The sequence below is a fragment of the Schistocerca americana genome, chromosome 11 (assembly GCF_021461395.2).
Source record: "Schistocerca americana isolate TAMUIC-IGC-003095 chromosome 11, iqSchAmer2.1, whole genome shotgun sequence".
NCBI classification, from domain to species: Eukaryota; Metazoa; Arthropoda; class Insecta; order Orthoptera; family Acrididae; genus Schistocerca; species Schistocerca americana.
The window spans coordinates 115,624,653-115,645,924 of record NC_060129.1 but is presented as its reverse complement, the minus strand read 5'-3'; the positions used below and the strand labels follow the sequence as shown (position 1 = coordinate 115,645,924).

General features: G+C 42.5%; 1 protein-coding gene across 1 annotated transcript in view; it reads right to left on the bottom strand.

Annotated features, from left to right (window-relative positions):
- LOC124553868 (plexin domain-containing protein 1) overlaps nt 1-21,272 on the bottom strand; it is a 445,631-nt gene that overhangs the window by 25,656 nt on the left and 398,703 nt on the right. The window contains exons 6-7 of the mRNA XM_047127869.1: nt 19,256-19,465; nt 8,714-8,865 (exon numbers count right to left, since the gene is read on the bottom strand). Coding sequence (XP_046983825.1) covers nt 8,714-8,865; nt 19,256-19,465 — 362 coding nt within the window. The remainder of the gene's footprint in view (nt 1-8,713; nt 8,866-19,255; nt 19,466-21,272) is intronic.

The window sequence follows — 21,272 nt, the reverse complement described above, 5'->3', positions numbered from 1 at the left end:
AAGATGATCAGGATTTCACAGGGCCAGCAACTGCAGCAACACTTTTCTGAATAATAAACAGATTTAGCATGGTAAAGAACTGACTGTCTTCTGTACGTGGGACCACAAGGAACAGTGGTGCAGCTGGAAGGGTTTCAACCATTAGCCTCATTACGTTTTACATTTCATAGACATCGACTGTGAAGACGATTCGCTCATTGCGAAAAAATCCCCACGATTGTAAGCGTCTCCGAAGGCGTTCTCCTTCCAATTGGGGGCCCCATCCACAAGCCTTAGCAGATTGTTCACACCTCAGGTCACACCTCCCCAACACCTGACAGAGGGACCAATTGGCAATTTGGGATGGTAGCAGCTCAGGCAATCACCCCTCCCTGAGCCCGGCCTGTACCAACGAGTACGTGCGAATCCCACCTGTCAATCCGGGGCTGGGAATTACACATTACCCAGTCACCTGTTACACGTCAGACGCATGGGCCGGCCATCAGTAGCACACAGGGAGGAAGAAAAAGAGAGCTTCAAACGCTGAAGCACAGGAGGGCTAGGAGAAGGTAAACAGAGAAAGGAAAAGCGAACAAAAAACAGTGGTGATCCTATTCTTATGTCAGCTATGGACAATGCGGAACATTCGCAGCAACACCCCAGACATGTTCCCCGAGGGAAGGGAAAAAGAATAGCACGAGGATAGACAGGTAGCACGGAAAGGAAATGATGCTGCAAAGGCAGGGACCCCGTGGCAGCCAAGCACGAACCCGCCGAAGAGTGGTGAGCCCCTGAGGGCAATTGTTTATTCTGACAGAGATGCTGGCAAAGAATTTGAAGAAATTAAGATTTAATGACTCTGGGTTGTTAAAAATATTCATACTGTAAATCTGAAACTAAAATGTTACCCTTTCATTCTCCTGAGTAGCCCATCTCCTTTTGAACTTCACTGTGTACATCACGGTGAGGTCTAATCGATTTGCAATCAATTTCAGTAATTACAGTATCAAAACTAGTGAACTGGTTTTGGATATGAAAAACATATTTATACATCACGTGTGACGACCTAACCAGTGCACAGAGACAGCTCTTTTGAGACAGTAAAATGGGGTTTCAAGATCAGATCATTTGGAAAAGCTTTTAGAGTCAAAATTAAAAGTTGTGCATTTGTGACTATTTAGAATGTCACATTTATATTCCACACATTTAGAACCCTAAGAGCCTAGGCTGCACCAAAGAGAGGATTAGCACAATCTCAATATTATTATGATGCAAGGTGAGTGTAGTGTGTTAGAAATGAAGTGAAGCACCCACAAAGGAAGGAGAAAAAAGCCATATTTACAAAGAACTAGGCAGCACGAACACTTATCAGTATCGTATTGCACCACCCTGTGGCCTGAATGCACAAACTGAATCACTTGGGAGTGTGTCATAAAGCTGTAGTCTCCTCTCCTACATCTACATCCATACTCCGCATGCCACCCGACTGTGTGTGGTGGAGGGTACCTTGAGTACCTCAATCGGTTCTCCCTTCTATTCCAGTCTCGCATTGTTCGTGGAAAGAAGGATTGTTGGTATGCCTCTGTGTGGGCTCTAATCTCTCCAATTTTATCCTCACGGTCTCTTCGCGAGATATACGTAGGAGGGAGCAATATACTGCTCGACTCCTCGGTGAAGGTATGTTCTCGAAACTTCAAACAAAAGCCCGTACCGAGCTACTGAGCGTCTCTCCTGCAAACTCTACCACAGGAGTTCATCTATCATCTCCGTAACGCTTTCACAATTATTAAATGATACTGTAACGAGGCGCGCTGCTCTCCGTTGGATCTTCTCTCTCTCTTCTATCAAGTGGGAGAACAAGTGTACTGTAACCTACTTACTTTGTTTTAGGATTGCATTTCCTTAGGATTCTTCCAATGAATCTCAGTCTGGCATCTGCTTTACCGACGATCAACTTTATATGATCATTCCATTTTAAATCACTCCCAATGCCTACTCCCAGATAATTTATGGAATTAACTGCTTCCTGTTGCTGACTTGCTATATTGTAGCTAAATGATATGGGATCTTTCTTTCTATGTATTCGCAGCGCATTACACTTGTCTACATTGAGATTCAATTGCCATTCCCTGCACTATGCGTCAATTCGTTGCAGATCCTCCTGCATTTCAGTACAATTTTCCATTGTTACAACCTCTCGATACACCACAGCATCATCCACAAAAAGCCTCAGTGAACTTCCGATGTCATCCAGAAGGTCATTTATGTATATTGTGAATAGCAACGGTCCTACGACACTCCCCTGTGGCACACCTGAAATCACTCTTACTTCAGAAGACTTCTCTCCATTCAGAATGACATGCTGTGTTCTGTTATCTAGGAACTCCTCAATCCAATGACACAATTAGTCTGATAGCCCAAATGCTCTTACTTTGTTCATTAAACGACTGTGGGGCTGTATCGAACGCCTTGCGGAAGTTGAGAAACACGGCATCTACCTGGGAACCCGTGTCTATGGCCCTCTGAGTCTCATGGACGAACAGCGCGAGCTGGGTTTCACATGATCGCCTTTTTCAAAACCCATGCCGATTCCTGCATTGTAGATTTCTAGTCTCCAGAAAAGTCATTATACTCCAACATAATATGTGCTCCAAAATTCTACAACTGATCGATGTTAGAGATATAGGTCTATAGTTCTGCATATCTTCTTGAAAATGGGGATGACCTGTGCCCTTTTCCAATCCTTTGGAACGTTATGCTTTTCTAGAGACCTACGGTAGTTCCCGAGGCAAACTGGCGCCAGATGTCTTAACTGGTCTTTGACATCCTCGGTACTGGCCCTGAAATGGGATTTAAGTTCAAGCTGGTCCCACACGTTCCACTGGGGAGGAATATGGGAATATTGCTGGCCACGGGAGTAGTTCAGCACCGAGCAGACCATTCGTAGAAATGTGCCATGTGGACAAATGTCGTTCTGTTGAAGAATGGTATCACAACACTGTAGCACGCGAGGAAACACGTGACTAAACTGGAGGTTGTCCACAACACTATTGTGCCACCAGAGTCCCTTCAATCACCACAAGCCACGATTTGAAGTCCTACTCGACAGTTCACCACACCGTCGGGCAAGGTGTAACATCACTCTGGCTCTTTAAAATTTTGGAAGGACGGGACCTCTCCCATGACTGCTGCCATATTCAGTACAGAACTCCTATTCATTGCTAAACACAATGAGACACTATTCGTCAGCAGTCTACAGAGTGGTAATTGTAATTCCCTAACTCATCTGCTAGTAGTCTCCAACCGTCAGTGTAAGATAACACAATGTTGCAGGCAGTCCGTTACTTTTTGTCAGACGGTAGGCACACGTGAAGAGGTCACAATGTGCTCAGTGCACACTACAGTGATTCTCCCTTGTGGTGGTCAGACACTGCCAGCTGAAAACTTTACGACTCTTTCGCCTGCCCTCACATTCTCGTGCAGTCCAACATCGGGCCACTATCACATCAGATTCTCCCACAACTCTGGATATTGCATGCGAGCCAAATGAAGACACACACAAACAGGCCCCTTCCAAACACCGTCAAGTGCTGATAACACTGTCCTCTACAAGTATGTGCCATCTCCTCCACAGTAATCACTGAACATCCGACGCTATTCGTGCCCTTGTATACTCTACCGGGCTGGTAAGAACAATACATGGTACTGTCACTAATGCACTATGGTGGCAGTTCTGCAGACGTTCTACCTGTCTGTGATGACATTTAAGAGACTGTGGTATAGACACGTGCAAGTTTGGGTCGATCTGGGAGGTGTGCACAGATAGCCTAACGGTCAGGTGGCCACTTACAAATGGCGGAAAATCCAGGTTCGAGTCCCGATCCGGCACAAATTTTCACATCGCCGACAGGTAGAATGCCTGTACCTAGGATGGCGGACACAGAGTTATTCACATTCAACAAACTTATTTCCATCTAAATCTGAGTACCAGGGATGTGAACAGACCCTTTCCGATTTCAAGGATACGATACGACATCGTATCACTCCAATTACACCATATATGCTGTTCGCAACTGTCGACTGTGCCACATTACAGATACAGCACGTTGCCTACTTCGGGAGACCGTGCCAGACACGTGTTGTAACTTGTGACTGTATTCTAATGAATGTGCCATAAATACCATTGTCACGTCTTTGATCGTTCCTCCCCTTTTCCTACAGCCACACCACATTCTGGCTGCTTACAGCACCATATTTACACCGGGTACCAGAAATTTGAACTATTATTTTTTTTTTTAACATATCCACAAGTGGGCCAATTAATTTACACACCTACAAAGTTTCAGCATCCCATAGGGTGAATATACAGGGTGTATCATAATTAGTGGTGTAAACACATTCAGTTGAAAGTACACAATTGTGGAAGCAGGAAAGTCTCAGTGAAGACAGCTCTACAAATGAAACATTTGCAAGTTAATTGGGACTTTGTGGTTACCAGCCATTACTGAGAAGATTCTGTGTAAACACCACATGCTAGACCGTGATGTAGTCTCTGTTTATATTTTCAAAACAAAGTTGTAAACAGAGTGGATATGAAAGAACAGTACACAGACGTACAGACACTCTCAGCAGTTTTTTTTTCAGAGCAACATCTGTGTTGAAGTATATGGTAACATAGAACACTGCAGTAATCACAAATAGACAGGTATGTACTTCACATAAGGTAGAGTTAACAGAAATGCACAGGAGATTGCACACTTGATCAAAAAGCAGACCGTGCCTGAAGGCACCTTGAGGAACTCTGATCTTTGCACTCGTTGCAAGAGCAGGCAGGCCAGCACTATTTACACCTACGCTCGAGAATATGGAAGTGGAAGCAGTTGAACACTCCAAGAACTTTGACATGGAGACTTGCCGTACAAATTCCTGGAATGAGCCACAGTAATATTTGGAGAACATCGCTTTGCAGTCAAATGTCTCTCCACCACAACCAATGAGTTCAGTGTGTTAGTGAAGTGGATTTTGGTTCTAGACATTCTGTCAGTGGATGCAACAATGAGCTATAGGCAACCCTATATTATACAATGATGTTTTACTGACTGACTAGCTGTCCAAATTTCAATAAACTTATCATTTTGCAAATAGTTATTGGATACATGTAAATATTGTAAAAAATTAGAAAACTTACTTTTGAGTGACCATTGTATCAGTTAACAATTGTGGCTATGAATAAATCTGAGGAGGATACTTTCAGAAGTATGCCAATGGGAAATTTTGCATGCGAGACATATTCTACCTGCTTTACAACAATGAAATGCTGGAAATGTGTAGCATTATGATCTCTGTGATCTACATTGCTTTGTCTTATTGATGGCACTGCAACACAGTTGTGTCAACTGTGAAACAATTCCACTGAATACGGACAATTTATTCACTTTGTTGTTACTTTATAACCGTTCGTCACTTTGAGGCTCTCACTATTTCGTATGTAAACCTGTAAATTTGTTAGAGATCAAATGACGAAACTTAATTCATTTCATGAAACTGCAATGAACCTACAACAGAATTATGGTTCAACTGGAAATAAATAAACAATTTTTCATCAATATGTAACAAAAAATTGGCTTTATTCACAATTAGACAATCAGCTGTCAAACGAAATTTGCACACATAGCAGCAAGATAAATTTGGATTGGGATAGAAATAAAATACAATTTGCTGGACAGATTGCAAAACATGAAAGTAGAAACAAATTAATATTATTTTGATTTAAGCTGGGAAGTGTTTTCCCAAAATCTCTCCCCTGACCCTTCTTTTAACTGAAAACATTCAGTTGAGTTATTTACATCCTGGAAGCATAACGGACAAAACAAGATAGCATCAAATGTGTTGTCCCTCTTGCCAGTTACATTTAGGAGTGCATACAATAATAATTATTTTTGTAGCTTGTCCAAATTTTCGGTGTTCCTTTTATAATTGTCCAAATTTGTTTTTCCTGAAAAGTTTTCCAAGACCATAGCAAACAAACAAAACAAAACAAAAAGAATTACAGATATCCACTGCCCAAATCTTGAGTTATGGTCCCGAGTTCATAAAAAAAAAATCCCATAGAAAAAGGCACATTCAAGTCTTCCCAAATTTTCCGGACAACTTTTCCAATTTTTCTTTTGCTAAAAATCTTATTCAGACTATTGTGAAAAATCTTTTCTTTTCTTTTTTTTAATACTCAAATCATTCCAGCCATTCTCAACTGATGTGCTTACCAATGAACAGCTTTTAATTTTTATTTATATAGATGAAACAGGGTTCACTCTTGAGTCTCTGTTCAATTATCACAATTCTCATGTTGGAGTCATCTGAGCTCCAACACACATACAGTGCCCGAGTCTCCACATCAGCGATTATTCTCACTAAACGTGTGGTGAGGGGTTCTAGGTGATCATGAGTAGACTGTTACTAAACAAACTCAATGTATGAAACACAACATTTAACTACAAGTACATCATGTACCTGTAGCACTGTTCATTCGAAACAGCTGCAGTTCAACCAGAATATCCCTAGCAACTTCTCTTAATGTTGTACATTATTGTTACAGTTTCCAGACTGGAATGACATTTACACAGAATCAAGTCAGTGGTGGCTGGTAACCACGAAGGCACTATTATCTCGCAAACAGTTCACCTGAGGACCTACATTGACCGAAGCTGTTTTTGCTTCTAGTATCATGCAATTTCAACCGTACATGTTTACGCCATTAATTGTGTGATACACCTCATAGAAGGCTATGAGCGATCAACAGTGGGGACATGTGGTTATAGCTAGCACAGTGCGTCGATTCATGAAAACCAGATCAAATCATTGTCTTTTCTGTCTGAACCATCAACTGTATTTTCTTATGTACCGCTGTTTTGTAACAATGCTACACTCCCTAGTAATTCTACTGATTTGTACATAATTTGTATTCAGTGGGATGCATACGTCATAGGAAACTTCATAGAATATGAAAACATTGATAAGTGATGTGCCAAAGCACTCTTGAAATATCTCACACAAATGTTCAACGTAAATGAGTTTGGTTTGTTAAATCTGTTAAAACTGCAAGGAAAAAATATTATGCAAATGGTTCAAATACTCTTTGTCTGCAACTATCAATTCCTCATTTGATGAAAATTTCTTCCCAGCAAGCCCAAGTCAAAATATTTTGAAATATTGGCACTGTACAGATCTATCTTCAAGAGAGTAGTTTGCAAACCATTCTCTTCGTAATGCGGGCTGCTTCGAATAATTATTGTTAATAATGTTAATAATTATTGGTGTTAATGAAATAGCAATCACTTGGGGGGGGGGGGGTCAGTCCAGTGAGTAGGGTGGACAAGGAACCAACTCGTGTAGTTTTGTTGCGTTATTGCAAAGTGTGGAATGGTGCATTAACCTGGTGAAAAAGCCCTTTTTCGTGTGCTAACCTTGGTCTTTTTTCAGACATGGCAACTTTCGAAGGATCCAGTTACAGTTCCGGCTTTATCCAAGTAATCTATGAGGATTGTCCCTCGGTAATACAAAAAAGCAGTGACTATCACCTTACCATCAGACAAAATGGTCACTGCCTTCTTCGGTGTACTTTCACCAACTTTTGTCCGTTGTTTTTCACTGTCTTTCTGATTCTGATGTGTAACGATGGATCCAGGCTACATCAACAGTCACAAATCAGCACAGAAAGTCTGTGCCGGATGCACTTTTAGTGGACTGAGCAATCGTGGCACCCACCTCGCACAGAGCTTCTTTGTAACCAACTCCCCATGCAGGACATAATGCTATCACACTGTTGTGATGCGTACAGTCTCAGTAATATCAGCTATTTTTGTTCGGTGATCTTGCATTATCATAGCACAAATTTTATCAACGGTTTTCTTTGTGGTGACCTTAGCTCGATGGACGGAGTGTGCTTCAGGGCTTGTACAAACATGTTTAAATTCATTAATATAAAAATAAATGGTCTCCAGTGGTTGTGCAGAGCCCACGTGAACTTCAACCAAATCCGTTTTGATTTTTTGTGGCAGTCCAACCCTTCAAAGAAAAACGTTTAATAACATTCATTTTCAATCGCACTCAACAAACTGACAAATTCAGATGGCTACCAACAACGAACTGTAAGGTGAACACTGTAGAAATTCTTTATACGATCCTCGGAATAATCAAGATTACGAAGGTGCAACAAAAATGTTGCGATCTTTCACAGAAATTTACCAGGTTTATCAAAGAACCCTTCTAATTTCACTTCCAACTGCAGTCCCACTTTCCTTTATGTATTACCAGAGACTTGCAATTTCACATTTATCATAGTCATAGGTATAAATGTGTTTTGATAATTATTTATTATATTTTTCCATCTTTGCCATCCTGATAAAAATCACTACACAATTTAACTTTGAAAATCTTAGGTTGGAATTAAAACTGTCTATTTGGTTTCATGGGACACGGCAAAAATTGGTCAACTTTAGTTTTTCTGGTAACGAAAGTGAATTGATCATAGGTGAAGATTGTTTTTGACCTTTAATTTTTCAAATGTACACGTAACATAACAACCACAAAAGGAATGAACTGCCCTAAACATTTGATAACCACATGCTGGCTGCACCTTCCTGAAGCTCAAACGAACAGCATTCGAGATTCTAGAGAAAGCCCATCTCGCTCACAGGTGAGATACCACTCCTGAAAGCCTCTGCTAACCACTGACCTGGAAGTTCTGGACGCCCGTCAGACAGGTGACGCAGTCCGGGGCCGAGCGGCAGGTGGGCAGTGCGCTCAGCACGATCACCGTCCCGTTCTGGATGTCCTCGTGGTTGAACGCCACCCGGTGGTACTCGTAGATGGTCTTCCGCCGCACAACTGTAGGCACACGCAGTATTACTAGAATGAGCAACAGCGGGTAATTATAACTAATGTCTCATATATATAAAAACAAAGATGAGGTGACTTACCGAACAAAAGCGCTGGCAGGTCGATAGACACACAAACAAACACAAACACACACACAAAATTCAAGCTTTCGCAACAAACTGTTGCCTCATCAGGAAAGAGGGAAGGAGAGGGAAAGACGAAAGGATGTGGGTTTTAAGGGAGAGGGTAAGGAGTCATTCCAATCCCGGGAGCGGAAAGACTTACCTTAGGGGGAAAAAAGGACGGGTATACACTCGCACACACACACATATCCATCCGCACACATACAGACACAAGCAGACATATTTAAAGACAAAGAGTTTGGGCAGAGATGTCAGTCGAGGCAGAAGTGCAGAGGCAAAGATGTTGTTGAAAGACAGGTGAGGTATGAGTGGCGGCAACTTGAAATTAGCGGAGATTGAGGCCTGGCGGATGACGAGAAGAGAGGATATACTGAAGGGCAAGTTCCCATCTCCGGAGTTCAGATAGGTTGGTGTTGGTGGGAAGTATCCAGATAACCCGGACGGTGTAACACTGTGCCAAGATGTGCTGGCTGTGCACCAAGGCATGTTTAGCCACAGGGTGATCCTCATTACCAACAAACACTGTCTGCCTGTGTCCATTCATGCGAATGGACAGTTTGTTGCTGGTCATTCCCACATAGAATGCATCACAGTGTAGGCAGGTCAGTTGGTAAATCACGTGGGTGCTTTCACACGTGGCTCTGCCTCTGATCGTGTACACCTTCCGGGTTACAGGACTGGAGTAGGTGGTGGTGGGAGGGTACATGGGACAGGTTTTGCATCGGGGGCGGTTACAAGGATAGGAGCCAGAGGGTAGGGAAGGTGGTTTGGGGATTTCATAGGGATGAACTAACAGGTTACGAAGGTTAGTTCATCCCTATGGAATCCCCAAACCACCTTCCCTACCCTCTGGCTCCTATCCTTGTAACCGCCCCCGATGCAAAACCTGTCCCATGCACCCTCCCACCACCACCTACTCCAGTCCTGTAACCCGGAAGGTGTACACGATCAGAGGCAGAGCCACGTGTGAAAGCACCCACGTGATTTACCAACTGACCTGCCTACACTGTGATGCATTCTATGTGGGAATGACCAGCAACAAACTGTCCATTCGCATGAATGGACACAGGCAGACAGTGTCTGTTGGTAATGAGGATCACCCTGTGGCTAAACATGCCTTGGTGCACAGCCAGCACATCTTGGCACAGTGTTACACCGTCCGGGTTATCTGGATACTTCCCACCAACACCAACCTATCCGAACTCCGGAGATGGGAACTTGCCCTTCAGTATATCCTCTCTTCTCGTCATCCGCCAGGCCTCAATCTCCGCTAATTTCAAGTTGCCGCCACTCATACCTCACCTGTCTTTCAACAACTTCTTTGCCTCTACACTTCTGCCTCGAGTGACATCTCTGCCCAAACTCTTTGTCTTTAAATATGTCTGCTTGTGTCTGTATGTGTGGATGGATATGTGCGTGTGTGCGAGTGTATACCTGTCCTTTTTTCCCCCTAAGGTAAGTCTTTCCGCTCCCGGGATTGGAATGACTCCTTACCCTCTCCCTTAAAACCCACTTCCTTTCGTCTTCCCCTCTCCTTCCCTCTTTCCTGATGAGGCAACAGTTTGTTGCGAAAGCTTGAATTTTGTGTGTGTGTTTGTGTGTCTATCGACCTGCCAGCGCTTTTGTTCGGTAAGTCACCTCATCTTTGTTTTTATATATATTTTTTCCCACGTGGAATGTTTCCTTCCATTATATTAACTATTGTCTCATATTTACTTGTACATTGTTAAGCTTAAAAGCCTACTTTACACGACGACATTGGGTTGCACCACTCGTGTGGAAAGAGCTGCACGCAAGTGGTTTCATATTTGACTGTAGATACAGCGACACCGGTATATACCTCAGTTTCGACGTTCTGTGGGTCCCCGAGTCATGTCAGCTGCACGTCACACGAGTTGTGATGGAGTTAAAGCTTGTTGTGTGGATTCACTGCATAAGAAAAAAAGAGAAACGTGTTTCGATTTGTGACTGGATGAAGAAAAGACGTCAGCTCGGTTGCTCAGCATCCTTGCTGAAATAATTTATAACTGAAGATCCGCCGGGCGGGATTAGCCGAGAGGTCTAGGGCGCTGCAGTCGTGGACTGTGCGGCTGGTCCCGGTGGAGATTCGATTCCTCCCTCGGGCATGGGTGTTTGTGTTTGTCCTTACGATAGTTTAGGTTAAGTAGTGTGCAAGCTTAAGGACTGATGACCTTAGCAGTTAAGTCCCATAAGATTTCACACACATTTGAACATAAGATCCAAGAACTTCTTTTAGTTATCTTAGAATGTCACCAGAACTGTTCAGGTTTCTACTAAATAGAGTTAATTATGCGATAAGGAATAAAGATACTGTAACACATGAAGCACTGTCGCCAGAACTGAAATTACATATCATATTGCGTGCATTACAACTGAGACACTCTGCATGCTATAAGATGCGGTTTTAGTTGGTGACGATGCTATTTCATTAACACCAATAATTATTAACATAAACAGTAATAATTATTAACATTAACAACAATAATTATTCGAAGCAGGCCACATTAAGAGTTGGGTTGGGGTTGTTTGGGGAAGGAGACCAGACAACGAGGTCATCGGTCTCATCGGATTAGCGAAGGATGGAGAAGGAAGTCGGCCGTGCCCTTTTAGAGGAACCATCCCGGCATTTGCCTAGAGTGATTTAGGGAAATCACGGAAAACCTAAATCAGGATGGCCGGATGCAGGATTGAACCGTCGTCCTCCCGAATGCGAGTCCCGTGTCTAACCAGTGCGCCACCTCACTCGGTCCGCATTAAGAAGAGAATGGTTTGCAAACGACTCTCTTGAAGATAGATCTCTACAGTGGCAACATTTCAAAATCCTAACATATGTCAATGGGGAGCACAGCAGCAATGTTTTGAACAGATGAATATTGAATAAAGAATGCAGCTTCTTGAATTAGTATAGCCTTCCCTCCTGTCAACAATATTCCTTAACAAAGAGTTGGCCAACTAATGATGGGATTTTAGTCTTGTAGACGAGAGTATTGCCACAGCTAGAATTACACTTGCTTGTATTTTACTTAATTCAGTTGTATATGTGCTCCTAACTCAATAAATTTTGCCCTGCAGCTCAAACATCGACAAACCACCTGTGTTACGATCGCACATGACTGTCTCAGTGGCAGCGATATATTGCATATTTTTGTAATCAGCATCACTGAAATCCCGCAAACACCTATACAAAGCAGAGATATCCAAAAAGTGAACATTATTCTCCGTTCCCCACTTCATATTTCAGTTTGTCTACACTCTACGAACACACACAACCTCAAAACTCACGCCACTACTGTCGCCAAAGTTGGAACACACTGAAAGTGTTTAGTTTCACCGACGAGTTGCGCAAACGCGCGGCGCGCAAACGCGCGGCGCGCATGCGCAGTGGCCGATAGCGCAGTTGCCTGCAACCTAGTGTCGTCGTGTGAACCAGGCTTAAGGCTGTTGGAAGCCAACTATGGCACTCCAAGATAGAAATCAGAGGCGCATGTGTTGGTGTTTATGTCATCAGAGGAAAACCGTAACATTGGAGCCCTGCAAATTGTAGACAGTCTGGGCAGCTGTTCCAGGGGAGAAGTTACACTTCACAAAATTAACTGATCGCTCCATCCATGGCCTAGTAACTGTTATAAGGCAAAACAGTAGAAGACAATCACAAAAAGGTATGTCTTAGCAGACGCAGCAAGCTTGAGACTTGCCCCAGAGAATGGTAATGTCAGTGGGTTACACAGCAGTCTCTCTCTCTCTCTCTCTCTCTCTTTCTCACACACTCACACACTCACACACTCCCACACACACACACACACACACACACACACACACACACACACACACACCTTGGGGCAGGGCCAAATGATTTAAAACACTATTCTGCTAGCCATAAGAGGAAGGGCAGTGGCATTAAGCTTTCAGCCAAATGCTGTTGCTACCAAACCTAAAGTTTACATTAACAAACTCCAGAAGCATCCCTACCTACTGAGTACAAGAGGGGGAGGACTAAGTGTTGTTGGCTAGAGGCATCCTGGAGGTACACAGACACTTTTCAGACTGACGAAAGACAGTAAAGTGGTGGTGAATTAGCGGCCCGACTATAGGAAGGGAGAAATAGTGCACCACCATCATCCTTTAAAAATCCACACATTTTTGTATTCAAACAGGCCCCTGTCAGATCATTAGAACACTTAATCCACATTTTTCATTGCCAGAGTTGGTAAGCTCGGGCACACCTTTTTCTCATTTTGAGTGCAGCTTCTTTATATTTGTATTTAACATGCTGCCAGTGTTTACTGCTTCTGTTGGCACTCACTCCGAGGCTCAGAACTGACTTCTGTTGTGCGAACAGCTGCTCTCTTTGCTTTTTCTGATGTTTAGAATTAGCCTTCAGTGTAGCAGTTAGTTTGCCTGCAAATAAACGGTGTTAATCCTCGAGTCTCCTGCAGCAACCACGTACTGAATCCTAAAATCTAAAATCTTGATCTCTTGTAGGTGCCCAGTGATTATGTGGCACTGATTCGTGCAGTCTGAACTGTAACCCCCCACCCTCTTCTGTTGGGACACAACACTAAATATTCACACGGGTATTCGAGAAAGTAAGTTACACACGTCGGCCCACACTAAGACCACCACACAACCCAAGTGGCGTATTTTTTGTCGAGGTGGGGTGGTGGATGCTGGGGTGGGGGTGGGGGGGGGGGGGGGGAGAGGGGAGGGGAGAAGGGGGGGGAGGGAGGGGAGGGAGGGGAGAAGGGGGGGAGGGAGGGGAGAAGGGGGGGAGGGAGGGGAGAAGGGGGGGAAGGAGGGGAGAAGGGGGGGAGGGGGGGGAGGGAGGGGAGAAGGGGTGGAGGGAGGGGAGAAGGGGGGGGGGGGGAGGGAGGGAGAGAGAGAGAGAGAGAGAGAGAGAGAGAGAGAGAGAGAGAGAGAATGCGAGTGCATGTACACATATTCTGAGTTTCCTGCAGGTGCAGCCCTGATGAGGTATACATTACGGGTGCCTCACAGTGCGGTTGTGAATTTGTGAGGCAACTGGAAATGTACTCCAAAACTGAAGTAAACTGGACAAATCGACTCCTGTGGGCAAAATGTCAGAATTACAGACAGATTCACTGTGAGAGTTGCAGTATATGCACCAAAAGCAACATCATGTCAAACCGTAGTGAAACGGTGCCAACAATCTGACACAGGTTGCACAGACATATGAGGTGTGTTCAGAAATAGTATCTGGGGCATTGTAGTTTTGTGGGTCATATTAGTTCAATTAACACACATTTTTGTTGTTGTGTTGTTATACACATTTGAAATGTATATGTACATTGGTAGCCATATTCGAAGTTTAGTGTGTCGTCAGTTGCCACGAAGATTACCCATGTGTTTTGTTATGGGTGGTGATTATTGATTTGTTTTAAAAACGGATGACAGAATTTACATTGAAGTTTGCTATAAAAACAGAATAAAAAGTAACAGTTTTAAGGGGGTTATGAGTGGCATAAGCGAATCCATGATGGCTAAGAAGAAGTTTATGAGAAACATTCCATACTCCCCAGCCCATAAACATGAAAACTTGTAAAGTGTAAGAAAAGATCACGAACAATCATCGAATCACACTAAGATGAGGTGACTTACCGAACGAAAGCGCTGGCAGGTCGATAGACACACAAACAAACACAAACATACACACAAAATTCTAGCTTTCGCAACCAACGGTTGCCTCATCAGGAAAGAGGGAACGAGAGGGAAAGGTGAAAGGATGTGGGTTTTAAGGGAGAGGGTAAGGAGTCATTCCAATCCCGGGAGCGGAAAGACTTACCTTAGGGGGAAAAAAGGACAGGTATACAGTCGCGCGCACACACACACACACACACACACACACACACACACACACACACATATCCATCCACAAGAGACATATTTATATATTTTTATATTTATATATTTTTATATGTTTATATTTTTATATATTTATATATTTTTTCCCACGTGGAATGTTTCCCTCTATTATTTATATATATATATTGTTGATGAAGGCCTTACTGGCCGAAAGCTTATATTGTGACAGTCTAAAATCAAACAATGGGAAATCCAGGATGGAATGTAACAATATTAGAGGAGGAAAGTTGCTACTCACCATATAGCAGAGATGCTGAGTCGCGATAGATAGAACAAAAAGATTCACACAATTATAGCTTTTGGCCATTACAGCCTTTGTCAGCAATAAACACACACACACACACACACACACACACACACACGTCTGCAGTCTCAGATAACTGTGGTGTGGTTTCAATTATCTGAGACTGCACACGTGTGTGCAAGTTGTGTGTGTGTGTGTGTGTGTGTGTGTGTGCGCGCACGCACATGTGAGCCTATTGCTGACAAAGGCCTGAATGGCCGAAAGCTATAATTGTGTGAATCTTTTTGTTCTATCTATCGCAACTCAGCATCTCGGCTATATGGTGAGTAGCAACTTCCCTTCTCTAATATGTTATTGTGGCAGTCTTTTTGTTGTGCCTATCTACGACTCGGCATCTCCGCTATATGGTGAGTAGCAACTTTCCTTTTCATACTATTGTTACATTCCATCCTGTATTTTCTATTGTTTGATATCGGATGTAAAGAACTTGGAAGTAGTTAACGTTAATATAGACTATTAAAATTATTCCCAGAAAATGAAAGTTACTGATACTTTTTGAACACACCTTGTGTGTAATGCTTATCCTGTACAAAGGCCATTGACACTGATAAAAGGCAAGAATGACCAAGAATTGAGGAACAGATTCACAGATATTGCAGAACAACCTGGGTTTCATGATCACTGTCACCTGTACACAAAGGTGCAAGGTATGCAGTACCTCGGGATTTCATCGAGCATTATTCCACGCCAGACAACCAGTTCCTAACCCGGTCCACTACGAGAGATGAGACAGATCTATCACTTCAAGTCTGCAACAAAGAGGGTCTACGGGATGACATTAGACCTGATTGCCTCCGCAAAAGAAATGAAAAGTTTCCACCAACAGGAGAGGTCACCTCCACAGCTTCCTTTGCCTCCGAGGGAGTTGTGTACACAGAGTTTATAAATCATGACAGTATCACCAGTGGCGATTTGTACTGTGTGACACCAACATCACTGATCAAACCATAAGGAACGGGACACACAATTTCTAACTAAGTTTATTTGCAATCAGTGGTGTATGTCAAACTCCAAAACATCCATAAGTTAAAGGAGAAAATTTCACACACACACACACACACACACACACACACACAAAAGCGAATAGGTCCTGGGCGGAGTTAGGGATGCAAGACACAGTAATTAGCTTTTCGATTTATCTGGTAGCTTCAAAGACATTTAAATTCAAAACATGTTGGCATATTCATGCTATTTTACTTGTTAATATCAGTACCCATGCCATGTAATACTTCACTTTACATGATGTGTTGTAACAGGATACAAGATGTCAATGTTGTATAGAATGACATGCGCCATCATGTCATCAAACACAGCATTTGTCATGTCATGTAACATGACAATGTGTTAAAGTTTAGGATGCACGCAACACCACCTTGGGATATTTCCTATTATAGATGCACCCTCACACACTGATGTTTCCTGTTATGGAGGCATTAGTGTCTAGAAGCGCATAAATTTGTGTGCATTTGTTTTTACACCTCTCACCATACCTATAAGAGCGGGTTGTTCTCTGAGACCTCATTGTGGTGGGAAAGTACGGTTAACTCATAAAAAAGCATGTTTTGATATAAACGTCTGACACTCCCAGATAAGTAGAAAAGCTAGTTCTTTTCTTTTACATCTCTAACTCTGTCCTGGAAATATTAACCTTTTTGCTATAAAAGGAACATTGTTCATTCTGGTTTCCAACTTCTACTTTACCATAACTGTGAAGTTATACTGCAACCTTGGTAACCAATGAGTTTTAGTTGACTGGCAACAACTGATCTGGAATAGGTTTTTTATTATCTTTTGGACCATGTTGCTTGTATGATGGCTACAGATAAAGCTTTCATAAAATGACAGGACGGCCATAATTACAGGTATTTGTCTGCCTTCTTACAAAATTCAAGCGGATTCACTGAAGTATACAACTGAGAAGTCGCATGCCTAAAAATCTCGCAAAAAAATTTTTTTTTTAATGTAAAATCTGAATGAAGGTAGATTTCAGAACATGTGTTTTCAGTTTTATTGTAAGAATGCATTTTTTTATTAATTTGGTTCACTTTAAACCGTTTCCATGCATTAAATTCAAGTAAGAACAAATTTTACAGGCTACATTTTGCTCGACTTCAAACCATCGTATCCCTACAACAGATTAAGATTATTGGATGAAAAAAAATTACATTGAGTTTATCCATCTATCCATTATTGTTCAACGTTTAGACGTGCTCTCCTCCTCTGTTACTTTCCAGAATTTGCTTTTGGCTATTGCTCCAGCAGCTTAAGTTCACGCTATCTGCCACACTCCCCATGGGTTGAACCCTTCACCACCTTGGCTTTGTGCACCAGCTCACGCGCATCTTGGACTTCATTTGCTTTCTAAGGATACTACTCCAGATACAATCTATCGCTTTAAGTTTCTCCACCTTCGCATGCAATCTTCACATACAATGAAGTCTCTAAGACTGAGCGTGGTGTTGGGTGTGCTGCGTCATTGGTACCAACCACTTTCGGTATCAGCTTCCATAACACTACTGAATATTTACTGCAGAGCTGTTCGCCCTTCACGCACTACATCTGGCGACACAGGCTTTTTAACTGTGCTGTATGCTTAGAATCTCTCAGTGCCCTTTTATAGCCTCTGTGTGCTGTACACAGTCCACGCTTACTGCAACGGGTCCAGGGAAGCTTCCACTTGCTCACAGTTGAAGAAGGCGCTGCAATGTTCGTGTGGGTTCACCGTCATGTTGGTCTGATGGGAAATGACGCCGCTGACACAGCTGCTGAGGCTGGAGTCTTGCTACCTCGGCCTGCTATCTCTTCCACTCCTTCAGCTGATCTCCGTGTTGTTGTCTGTCGGCAGATGGTGTCACTTTGGGATCACCACTGGTCTTCTCCTAATGGGAACAAGCTCCGGGGAATTGAACCTCTCCCAACAGCTTTGCAACCTCCTGTCAGCCCTCTTGTCGTGAGATCACTTTAGCTATCTTGTGTATTGGCCACTGATTTTTGCCATTGCCATTCCAATATATGTTTGCCGTCTGAGTTATCAGCTGTTTTAGTGGTTAACACGCAGGTTGTTTACTGTGCTTTATTTTTAATCCATCGTAGCAATATGGCAAAGACCTTTAATCTTTCGTTCGGAACCACTGCTGTCTCTGCGGCATATTTTGTGCATCTTCCTCCGAGGGGAAGTCCTCGTTTTTAGCCCTATATCTTTCCATCAATTCGGCACAACATGTATTCGCTTTTAACTTATTTTACTTGTTAGTGTTGTAAGGTTGTGACATTGCTGCTAATGACCTCAGCTTTTTGAGCTCTAAAACAATTGTTGAAAGTTTGAAACAATTCATACAAGTTTGTAACATAGAAGCAGCATGTTTCATAAACACCCCAGAAAAAGAACGTAAAACCCAAATGAAGCAACACTTTTTGAAATGGTTAAAACTTATATTATGCCAGTCTGATACACCAGTGGAACTGATTTGAACCCTCAGTCTCGGTCCACGCCAAAGTTATTTAAGGGCGACTGCTTTTGCATGTGAGGTCCGAATGGTCACATAGAAACGGTGCCACTAGTTGAGCATTGATTTCAGCCTAATTAAAACCTTTTGCACAAGGAATTAATCAATTTGCACAGTTTGAGTGCCAGCTCTGGTGTGTCATTCAAAACTTATTTCACATACTGTAACATAGCTGCAGAAGGCAGATGTTCGAATGGCTACACAAATGTCTGCTGGTCTGCGCTAAAGCAGGAACTTTGTACCCCATGTTCCTAGCTCAAATAGGAACCTAGCAACAAGGACACCACACCCAGGGGGTGGGGAGGGGGGGGGGGAGAGGTTGTGATTTTACGTGCAGTCTTTTGTTAGTCTGCGCACAGCCTCTTCATACATTTTTGTTACAATGCCTCCGTGGGAAGCATTAATGATGTATCCAAACTGGCACACTTTTTGAAGGTACGCAACGAGTTATTTATTGTTGTCGCAAAATTTGCTATATCACCCTCACATTTATTCACTTTTATAGCAATTCTCCACGTAAAGCACGTGCAGAGTAGAATACTCACAGAAGACATTGCGGTCGATGATGTAGGCGTCCGAGATGCCGACCTTCACCGGGTGGTGGTAGTCCGCTATCTCCTCGACGGGCAGCGGCACGTCGCGGTAGACGAAGACGATGTCACCCGAGCGGTGCAGTGTGAGCTGGAAGGAGAAGCCGCCCACCTCGGCACGGTCCTGCAGGTGCACGTTCTCCCACTGAACCGTGAACGCCGTGCCTGCAGAAGCACACACAGCTACCCCACGCTCCAACTTCATACAACACACAGCCATTACATTTTCCTTTGTTCTTTACTTTAAATGAAACCTCTACCTGCAGATAGGTGTACAGGGCACGGCAGAATTAACCATCTTATTTAATGTACATATTCTGGTTTGGAGGAATTTGGCAGGCAGCACCTGAGATGCAAGGAGCCAAACATACATAAATCAATTTACTATACAGCTAGCTGACAAACCTGGCATTGCTCGGCTACTCATTTTGTCTATTTTCTATTAAAACTGAAAACAAAAAATGAACAGTATATGTAGTAAAGTATAGAAAAAAATTTAATTTCCACACATTTATTAAAACACTTGTGAAATTGTGAAACAGTTGCACAAAGAAATATGCATGATGTACAAATGTGTAAGCGCAATATTAACATTAAGAAACATGATCCCAGACAGCTTCTGTATGATGGCCACAACTGCTACACATCTCTACAACATAGTTTTATAACCATCTCTATGGCAAGACTGACTCCCAGTTTTATAGACTGCTACAGTCTTCACCTAGAGTCATTTACACTTGGCAGTGGAAAGGCGTCAAAAGAGCTGCTGCATGTCAGGGTTTTCCTTAAGTTGACTTGACAGCAGGAGTGTCTTAGTAGTAAAGAATAAGTGTACTAAAACTTCATGCATGATGCAGCATTTTTCCATGCATCTCAACGTTTATGATGCCGTATCTTCTAATGTGTGTGTCACAGAATGATGTAATTGTATAGTATATTCAACAGCATATGCAGATACTGCCTGCAAAATGTGTTGCAAGTAGTGTTAGTAGAAAAGAAGTAATGAATTTAAATGTCGTGCACGATGCGGCAGTTTTTCACAAATTTCATTACGACACGGTGTCTATAATTGTTAGGTGGTTCTTACTCCCACAGCGATTGTTGCTTCACAGTACGTGATGTGGGTACAAAGTTTGGTGGAAACAGTCCAATGGTTTAGGAGGAGATGTGGAAAACAAACACACACACACACACACACACACACACACACAAACGCACACACACAAACACGAACACAATTTTTTATAATATGTTTGAATGCCTGTGATAAGGGTCCAGTTGCAATTGGAGACCACTATCAGAGTAGCCAAATGTAACGAAATATCCTAATTTTGCCAAAATCTATATAAAACAGCTCTGTGGCGAAATTGAAGGCTTTGACTGTCATTTCTATGTCAAAAATGATAATTCCTCGATTCCTCAGAAAGCGTCTTATCCTATTCGTACTCTTAGGATGTGTCAAACTGCAATTTCGCCCATTCGATTCAGGACAATCTCAATAGTAGTTCTATCTACCCATATAATCTTTAGCATTTTTGCTCAGCACAAACTTTAAGGAGCTTCTTGTCCCTTCTTGTCTGAACTGCTTATTGTCAATGTTCGACTTCTGTAAAATGCTACACTAAAGACTAATACCTTCAGAAAAAAAAATATCCCAATGTCTAAGTTGATATTAGATACTAATAAATTCCTCTTTTTCAGAAATGTTTTTCTCACTATTGCTAATCTGCATCTTATATCTTCCCAGTTATTGTGCTGACCAAATAGATAAACTCGTCTTACACTTTTAGCAGCTCATCTCTTAATCTAATTCCTCAGTAATGCCCAATTTAATTTGGTTACATTATATTACTTGTGTTTACTTTTGATTACGTTTATCTTATCACAACTTTTCAATACATTACCCATTCCTCTCAACTGCTCTTTCAAGTCCTTTACTGTCGCTGACAGAACTGCAGTGTCATCGACAGAC